This window comes from Wyeomyia smithii, chromosome 1 (assembly GCF_029784165.1).
Source record: "Wyeomyia smithii strain HCP4-BCI-WySm-NY-G18 chromosome 1, ASM2978416v1, whole genome shotgun sequence".
Lineage (NCBI taxonomy): Eukaryota > Metazoa > Arthropoda > Insecta > Diptera > Culicidae > Wyeomyia > Wyeomyia smithii.
Window position 1 is genome coordinate 149,432,323 of NC_073694.1, and position 10,272 is coordinate 149,442,594.

Consider the following 10,272-nt stretch of genomic DNA (forward strand, 5'->3'; position numbering starts at 1 on the left):
GTGGTTATAGTCACTCGTTTTAGGCCGTATGTCTGAACGCAAACAAAACGAGTGAGTGATGATTTGTGCTTGTGAAGTACAAGGGTATAACACTCACTCGTTTTGTTTACGTTTAGACTAGCAATACTCAAAGGGAGAGATATACGAAAAGAATGTTGTGAGCCAAACGAACATGTCAAAAGCCGAGCCAAACGAACAAGAAAGGTAACACATTGAGAGGTATTGCAATCAGGTACAATAAAGAATGTTTTTGACTCATTTTTCGTGTCCTATTACTAAACAATGAATTGAGAATGCTCCAAAATTGCTTTATCACAGTGATTTTTAATTGGTGGTTCACAAACCTTTTGTATAAAAACGAAATAATGATCAATTATGGTGAAAGTATATGAAATTAAACCTAAATATAAAATTCAACACCTTCGTGGTTTTTGTGATGCACTTTACTATTCCCCAGGACTTCCACCGTCAAAATCAGTTATCTAGCTTTTTACGCACCCTAATGACGGTCGCTATAATGCGTGTTGGTAATATGCGAACCTCTTTGTTTCCGTCATATTTGAGATTTCTGAAAAATTGGCAACACAAATGTTGCCAGATATATATTTTTTTTTGATAAAAAAAGTGAAGACTTCAAACTGCAAAAAGATTATATTCCAGCAGTTATACAATGCCTGTCCAACATTTATTAGTTCAGAACGTTTAGAAGCATATTCACTTTTAACACAGCACACGTCATATTACAGATTAGCTCACAGCCATGCATCGATGGCAGCCAAGCAATGGATCGCAAGTTTGAATCTAATCAGGAACCCAACAAAAAAGATGGTTTAAAAAAAAGGGTGGCGTGTGCCGATGTTGCCACATACATAATACATACGTAACACTCAGGAAGAAATCTTCCAAAAAAGTTGGTACAAAATGAACCACTCGAATGGTACCACACCCTGAATAAAATCACTGTTTGAGTTGTTTTTAAAGGCAGTGTACCTGCGCAGCCCTGTATTTGTCACGTTCCTACTCGAAAAATGTGGCATTGATTTTGTAATAAATTTTTGACAGTTACTTATGGAATTTTCTTAGGGGCTCGATAAGGCCGAGGAAAACAAAATTCATTTGGTTCATCATTTATCGAGCAGTTTGACAGGGCAAGGTACGGAGTACTATGGGGCCACGTGTACCAGAAAAAAACGCCAGTGTTACGTATGTCTTTGTATGTGATGTTGCCTTCCGATATAAATTAAAATTTACCCGTATCAAGTAAAAAAAAACTAATGAAGTTAATAATGAGAATTATAATAAAAATTATTACCACAAATAAATATGGTTCAACCACATACATAAGAAATACGTAACACTCAGGAAGAAATCTTCCAACAAAATGGAAGTCTCCCAACAAATCTTCCAACAAAAGAAATCTTCCAACTACCACGTATGTCTTACGTATGTGGTTTAACCACATACATAAGACATACGTAACAGTCAGGAAGAAATCTTCCAAAAAAGTTGGTACAAAATGAACTACTCGAAAGTACCAACCTCTGTAAAAAAAACCTCTGTTTGCGCAGCCCTGCATTTGTCTCGTTCCCACTCGAAAAATACAGCATTGGTTTTGTAAACAACTTTTTAACAGTTTCTTAAGGGATTTTGTTATGGGCTCGAGTAGAGCCGCGATGAAGAAAATTCATTCCGTTCATTTTCGTCGAGCAGTTCAAACTGGTGTTGGTACCGGGCGATGTGGGGCTAAGAGTACCAGAAAAAATCGCCAGTGTTACGTATGTCTATGTATGTGGTTTAACTAATTTCTTCGAACTTTTTTCTTACAATTTGTTTGTGCTAAAATAGCTGAATAAATACCGGCTAAATGTTTTTTTCCATGCTACTATTCAGCGTGAGCTACATAAGTATATTCTAATACGCGAAACAAACGTTTTCAAACATTATTGTTAAACACGCATTTAACAAGAGCATTTCAACAGTCAAGCAAAGGTTTAACAAATATTTATTAAATATTTTATTCGAACATAGGTTGAACACGTACAGAACAGTAGGCTAATAAATGTTTTCTGGTGCATTTATTCAACGCAGGTTTAACAAGTGTTGAATACAACATTCTGCTGTTGTTGCTCAAAACCCTCTTTGTCGTTCCTAAGCAACTGTGTGTCGGATAATTTCTCCAAATTCAACTGAACAACCATTTAACAGAAGTTTTTTATTTTCCATTTCGGTTATTGTTCAACTGTAGCCTAATAAAAGTGATCGAGTAAATGTTTAGGCAACAATAATTGTTACTTGGGATCTATTAAAGAATTGCTGAAACTAGCGATTTTTTTCATTCACACCAGAACTAGATGTCGTTGCTGGGCTAAAAGTGTTGAAACGGTTCATCGTCTGATGGAAAAGTTAAAAACTTGATAGCAAAGAGACAGAATAAAATTCAAGCCCTCAAAAATCCTACACTTATCGGACGTCAATTACTGGTGACTCCGCTTATCGTATTGCATTTTAAAATTGTATGAAGATTTCTAAGAGATAACTTGCTTCTTGCAACCCTGAACCACCGACAAACAGACGTACCACGGGATTTATTGTCGTGGATCAAAATAACGGTCAATTCAAATTCGGTTTTCTTCTAGTATTATTTGCAATTTACACAAACAAAATCTGAGAAAAATTGTGTATACTCACTCAATATTTAAAGTCAATCTTGATATGATAATTAACCACAACACCTACTCCGTTCACAGCTAAACCAAAACACGAACAATAGTGATAGTGAAGCTTTCATTATTTTGACAGTTCTATTTTTCAGAATCTCGGTAATAGTTATTTGGTTCGATGAGATCTCGGTTAAATGATGTCAGGGTTCCAAGGTTCGGTGTTTTAGTTTACTGTACTCGGGAATTTGCTGTTTTACGGATTTTCTCGGCAAACAAATTTACGATATTCCGGTAAACACATGCGATTTCCGATTTCTCAGTAATTTTTTTATGGAACAACGGTAAACGAGAATGTTTTCAAGTAGTTCGTTATTCTACTTTACCGAGAAAACATTATGCAGTTAAGTGTGTACACCAGCGAAAAAAATGTACTGTAGCGATAAGGTCACCAGGCGGCGCTAGTATACAAGTGATTTATAACGCAATTCTCTTTAAAAATTAACACGCAATTTTCGATCAATTTTGTTCTTGCTTGGACGTCTGTCTGTGGTGTATCTTTTGTGGAATATGTCCAGTAGGTGTCTCACAAGTTAATCGGAACCACAATTTTCTTAGAACTTTGTATGCAGTGGTACGTCTGTTTGTCTGTGCTTGAATCACCTTAATGAGTATTGTGAGCATCCGCTTTAACCACACGGCTCTCGCCCTAATTTTGAGCTGTTGTCAAAATCAACACCACGGGCTCATGGACGAATGATAGTAAGACGCAATGGAGTTATATAGGAAAAACATGTGTTTTGATAAAAACAGATTGCGTTTAGTGAACGTAAGTACCAAAAAGATAGAATAAAATGTATAGAAGACATTTGATAGCTGTATTCTTGGTTAATGAGCAAAATACTCGGAGAAATTTCGATATTACTACCACTGAAAAAGCGCCATCTCTTGCTATTGAACATTTTTCAGGTGTCCCGTTGAATGAAAAAGTTAGTCAACATTGTGCTTTGAGAAGAGATCTGGCACATCTGACGTGTGAAAGCTAGTTGCCAAATTGGCAGTTTTTTCATCGCAAATCTCTCTCTGAGTATCTCTAGTTTATACTACAGGTTAAATCAAACTGCCTAATTATGAGTACGAAAACGATACGATTCTGAGTAGCTTTGCTTGAGTGGAAATGGTAGAAAAAACTCATATGATGGATCAATACAGCATACCTATTTTTGAGTGAAATGTTTTAGGTTGTGTTTAATATAAAATTGGTAGTTTCCTTCGAACCCTTCCATCAAGAATTTTCGCTGCTCGAGAGGTTTTGTTTTACCTAATTTTGGATGAAAATTTTTAACCTGCCAGTGCCGTCGAAAAAGAAACAGTTGTAACCCATACATAAGACATACGTAACACTCAGGAAGAAATCTTCCATAAAAGTTGGTACAAAATGAACTACTCGAATGGTACCACGCTCTGAATAAAATCACTGTTTGAATTGTTTTTGAAGGCAGTGTACCTGCGCAGCCCTGTATTTGTCTCGTTCCTACACGAAAAATGCTGCGTTGATTATGTAAAAAACTTTTTGACAGTTCCTTATGGGATTTTCTTTAGGATTCGATAAAGCCGAGAAAAAAAATTCATTTTGTTCATTATTTATCGAGCAGTTTGACAGGACGAGGTACGGAGTACTATGGGGCAACGTGTACCAGAAAAACGCTAGTGTTACGTATGTCTTATGTCTGTGGTTGTGAAATCAACAGTGTTTTTTTCTTCAACGAGTACTGAAAATTCGGTTTTCCAGTGCAAAAAGGTTCGGAGTGGGTTTTTGTTTGTTTTGAAATATACAAAGTTAATGAAATATCTTTATCGATTAGCGAAAGGTAAGATTTGTGATTTTTGAAAGCGAAATTCTCCATAGTCCAATACAAATTCTGTTTCTTGTAGACTTCCTTCCGAAATCAAAACCAACCGCACAGGAAGTGGGGATACCATGGTCGAAGTTAGAAATCAGGACACCTTTTCTGGGCACAAATTTGACTAAGTCATTCTTTTCTTCGAAGTATGAGCAAATATAACACGTAATATTTGATTTACTCAGTTTTTTACGCGGGGATACGTACCTCGTGGAAAAACGCGTTAAAAAAGAAATCCGCGTATAAAAACGCGTAATTTTTATTAGTAGATACTTTGAAAATTCAACACACGTAAACTGTTTCAGCTTAAACTTTACAAATGCCAGATGCTCAATGGTAAAGGTCAACGCGTGAGAGATTCTTTTTATTACTATTGTGAGATTCAACCAATGAAAAATTTCGATCGCAGTGAGCGTTGCGACCTGAAATCGAAAACACTTATGTCGTTTTCGTTTTTGCGGTGTAGCTTCCCCGCGGACTGCACTTTGTCCTATCACTGTATTGTGTATCAGGGATCTCGGATATAAAAAACGATTTAGAACTGCTTAGTTAAAACTTTACTTGCATCGAACGTATTAAAAGTACTATTAGACCGGAGCGACAAAGTATGCGAAGTGTCTTTCGTTTCAAGTGTACATTAACTGAGAGGCAGTGATGCCAGGGGAATTTAAATTTACTTGTTCTAAAAAAGCTACATACACAACATTTCTTTTCTCCTTTCGGAATGGATCACCTAAGGCGAGTATCTGCATGGAGAATGGCGGTCTCTTGTCGAACGACGAACGATGAACGAAGAAGGGCTTGTTCCTGGAAGACCAGGGCTACCTGCCGGCGTGTGAAACTGCGGCGAGTCGTCATTGGTCGAAGCTGTCCCTGTGTTGTTTGGCGTCGATGGTATCACTGGAACTGTCACGTTACTACCGTAGAAATGAATACGTCTCGGTACATTCTGCTGACAAGAATTCGCCTCTGAGCTGATCTGATGTTCTTTAGATTCGTGCCGGAAACGTATCTGATCGATGTGACGCCTAAACCGTTTACCAGCGTATTCGATTTCGTAGTGCAAGTCTCCCAATTTAGCTGTCACTACAACAGGAATCCACTTGTCCATACGGCAATTACCAGAGAGAATATAAACTGGTTGACCTGCAGAGAATACACGAAATGATGGTTGGAAATTGGCTTGCTGTTTCGTTACGATTCGTTGCTGAAGATTTTCAGGTTTCAGAAGATCCAAACGCGTTCTGAGAATTCGCCCTAGAAACAATTTCGACGGTGCATCCCCAGTCGTCGCATGTGGAGCTAAACGGTACATCTGTAGAAAAATATTCAGGTTTGACTGCAACGTTGATGCTGTAGTTCCCATCGCTTTTAAAGCGTCCTTCGTCGTTTGAACGTACCGCTCCGCTTGACCATTTGTTGCAGGGTGATACGGCGCCGAAAGCATATGATATTTCACTCCACTTTTCTGCAAAAACACCTTGAAGTCTGTCGCAGTGAATTGCGGACCATTGTCCGAAACTATAGTTACAGGCACTCCGAAACTTGAAAACAACTCGTCCATAATTCCAATTGTTGCTGCTGTTGTGGTTGATTGGGTTACCTTTACTTCCAACCATTTGCTATACGAATCGACTACGATCAGCAACATTGAACCTGCTACCGGACCTGCATAATCAGTATGTATTCTTTCCCAAGGACCTTTGGGATACTGCCAATGATGTTCACTAAATTTCGGTGGAGCATGAGCCTGATGAGAACACTGAGAACACGATTTTACTTGTTTTTCGATGTCCGCATCAATTCCGGGCCAGTAAACAAACGAACGAGCGAGCCCTTTCATTTTGACAATCCCTATATGTGCAACATGGAGATCATTCAATACAGACTGGCGAAAAACTGATGGTATCACCACCCTATGCTCGAACAGTAAACAATTAGCAGCGAGCGAATACTTCACTTCTGGGGCTTTGTATCCAGCTCGCAATAAATCGGTACCGGCTTCTAACAATTGAACAATTTTACCAAGACTAGGATCTTTGCGTGTTTCTCGGGCTATTTGCTCAGCATTTATCGGTAGTTGTGCGATTTGATGCAAAACAAAGATTTCGAATTCGTCCGCACCAATACTTCTTCCCTCACGAAGACACAAATTGTTAACACCATCGTCGTTTCGCTTAATTCGAGAGCAGTAATCTGCATTTACATTTTCTTTCGTAGATTTGTGCACAACCTCAAAATTGAAATTTGACAAATAATCAGCATAATTTGCCATTCTGCTGATACACAGGGTAGGAAGCGATTTCGTAGGATTCAAAATTTGAGTCAACGGCTTGTGATCGGTGATTAGAGTAAACTGTCGAGCGTAGAGGTAATAAAAATTTTTTTTAACCGCCCACACGATAGCAAGGGCCTCTTTGTCAATCTGGGGATACCGTTGCTCAGTGGGAGACATTGATCGACTGGCGAAGGCTATCGGACGTTCTAAACCGTTTGATAGTCGATGCGAAAGGACTGCCCCTAAACCACTTTTGCTGGCATCTGTGGCTAAAAGCAAGGGAAGAGCTGGATCGTACTGCATAAGCACCTTCGGGGATACTAAAGCTGATTTGATGTCTTCGTACGCTGCAACCCGTTCAGGATTCCACTCAAAACTATCCTTCAGTAACATATCTCGTAAACAACGGGATCGTGCAGAAAGATTGGGAATGAACGAATTATAGTACGTTGCTTTTCCCAAAAACAGTTGAAGTTCATCCGGATTCGAAGGACGAGGTGCATCTCGTACAGCTGCTATGTGTTTATCTGATTTATGCAATCCACTTGCATCAATTTTATGACCCAAGCACTCCAAGGCCGTAGTGGCGAAAATACATTTAGTACGATTTAAACGTAAACCGTGATGTTTTAGTCTTTCGAAAACTGCTGTGAGAGCCGTCAGCAGGTTTTCGAAACTGTCTGCGAAAACAATAATGTCGTCAAAAAAGTTTATTACATTTGACAAACCTTGAAGAACAGTCTCCATTCGACGCTGCCAAATTGCAGGAATATTTGCCGCGCCATACACCGCTCTTGTCGGACGAATTAAACCATGTGTGGGTGTATTCAGTGTAAGAACGTGTCGAAACTCTGCATCTATTGGGAGGTGTGTGTAAGCATCCGTCACGTCCAAGTGACAGAACAAACAAGCTCCCTTCATGTGGTTGAAGATGGATTCGATCTTGGGAATCGGGTGTTCGTCGATAATCATCCGGGGATTTACAGTAGGCTTGTAGTTACCGGTGATACGCAGATTTCCATTCTTCTTCGCAACAATGTGGGTGGGGGATGCCCATTCAGAGTAGTCGACTCTCTCGTAGACGCCTGTAGCGAGTTTCTTCTCGATTTCTCTTGCATACTGGCTTCTCAATGCCAGCGGAACGTCTCGTGTTTTCGCAAAAACTGGTGCTGTTTCGGGTTTTAGATGAACAGATGCGGGAGGGCCTATTAGTTTGCCTGGAGTATCGCTGAAAACATCGTCATAATTGATCAGCAGTTGCTTGAGGGCCTGATTCTGCTCAGTTGACAATGTGGAATCAGCAGGTAGAACAGAGTTTACCTGACCGGTTTGGGAAAATAACTGGTTCAAATTGACTTCATCCGTAAACTGGGAAATCCATTCCCTACCGAAGAGCGTATCAGAGTCTCCAGAAACTACATACAAATCCAATCTGCGTGTTGTGTGACCGATTGTGTCATCCACAGGGAGACGGCCTAAACACACAATTTGATGACCGGTGTAACTAGAAAACCGCCGGTCTGCTTTCTGTAGAACGAATGAATGTTTGATTGACCGTAGTTTGTTTTCACTAATTATTCCGCATGGGGCACCGGTGTCTACTTCCATTTTGAGGTTTTGTCCGTCAATGTTGACGTCGATGATTTGCTTCCCAGATGAGGCGGAGGATTGAATTTTATTCAGCGACTGGATTATATCTACTTGCGCTGCAGGAAGAACTTCTGATTGCACCTGCGATGCAGTAACGTCTGCCATTCTTTGCTTGGTGGCTCTACAAACTTTCGATATATGCCCTGTTTTATCGCAATTGAAGCACTTCGCTTCACGAAACTTGCACTGTGTTCGTGTGTGGTTACCACCACATCCACTGCATGTGATTTGCCCTTGTGTTGGTTTCCCACCAATCTTATGCTTACGCTGCTTGTGTGGGTGTGACGAAGAGTAGCTACTGGAAGTTACTTTCTTTGTCTTTGGTGTTTCATAACCTAATTTGTTCGCCGCTTCGAACATCATCGATGGTCTTGCCGTTCTCACTTCTTTGGTCGTATTCCGTGTGGCTTCTAGGGTGTGTGCAACCTCAAATGCCGCCTTGAATGTTGCTGGTTTCTTGGCGATGATTTCGTCACACATGTCTCGCGATTCGAGGCCATGTAGAAGCTGTTCAATCAGCATTCGATCTAGGAATTCACCATATTCACAGTACGCAGCACCTTGTTTGAGACGGAGAACAAAACTAGAGATAGATTCATCTTTCTGCTGCACAATTCCCCGGAATTTTATGCTTTCCACGTACTTGTCTTTCGATCGGTCGAAATGATTGACCAAAGTCGTGTGAAGCTCATCGTACGGAATATCCACTGGATCACGCGGACTTACTAAAAATTTGATGGCATTGTTCAGTTCTGTGCCCATGTGCACTCGTGCATAATGTGCATATTGAGCTGCTGGAATATTGCTCAACTGTAGAGCCCACTCGAAGCGGTTGAAATAATCCGAGACAGAAGTATTCTCCAAAGAACGATATTCAGACACGGAAAACAAAGGCGATCTTACATTTGGTGCATCTCTGGCAGGATTCGCTGGTCCCAATGTATTTTCAATGGAGGATTTTAGAGCGTCGGCTAGCATCCGCGTTAGAGATTCCATTAGCTCTCCGGAAGCCATTTTGCTTTTCGCGAAACCGGAACGAACGCGTCTTACTTTCGACCGGAATGTTTCGCTCTTTAATCCCACTTCTGACACCAACATTTATTGTGTATCAGGGATCTCGGATATAAAAAACGATTTATAACTGCTTAGTTAAAACTTTACTTGCATCGAACGTATTAAAAGTACTATTAGACCGGAGCGACAAAGTATGCGAAGTGTCTTTCGTTTCAAGTGTACATTAACTGAGAGGCAGTGATGCCAGGGGAATTTAAATTTACTTGTTCTAATAAAGCTACATACACAACAACTGTTTTTTTTTTATATTTTCCGGACTATCCTTTTTCTGTCCCGGACAGTCCGCGCAAAAAACAGAGTGCAGTTTTGAAGGCACCAACAGATTCACACGTATGTGTCAAAATCAAAAAAAAAAGTGTGTCAAAATCGGTTTGCTTTGATTATCGTTCTTCGCGTGTCAAACGTCGGGTTGAATTTTATTTATTTTATTTTGTTATTTTGTAATTTTTCAGTAAATTGACAAACTTTTCGTACAGTAGCACAAACGCGATAAAAGAAAATGGCGATAATGACCAAAATAAAAGTGACAGCTGCCTCTGGTATTACGCACACCATTGCAACTGCTCGAAAAGTGTTTTTTTTTTCAGCTGCAAAGCGGAGTCCGGGACGGGATAGTCCTGCCGTAAAAACGAATTCGACATTACTGAGCAATTCTTAAAAATTCTGCTTATTGCCACACAAAAAAGTCAAATATCTGAAGAAAATCAGG

The 10,272-nt window shown here is 39.9% G+C and overlaps 1 protein-coding gene across 1 annotated transcript; it reads right to left on the reverse strand.

Annotated features, from left to right (window-relative positions):
• Positions 1-5,294: 5,294 nt before the first annotated feature.
• Positions 5,295-9,503, reverse strand: LOC129717264 (uncharacterized protein K02A2.6-like). Its single transcript, XM_055667125.1, has one exon. The coding sequence runs from the start codon at positions 9,501-9,503 to the stop codon at positions 5,295-5,297; it is 4,209 nt and encodes a 1,402-aa protein (XP_055523100.1).
• Positions 9,504-10,272: the final 769 nt, after the last annotated feature.

Coding starts and splice junctions, on each gene's coding strand:
- LOC129717264 (XM_055667125.1), bottom strand. CDS start 9,503: ATGGCTTCCGGAGAGCTAATGGAATCTCTAACGCGGATGCTAGCCGAC.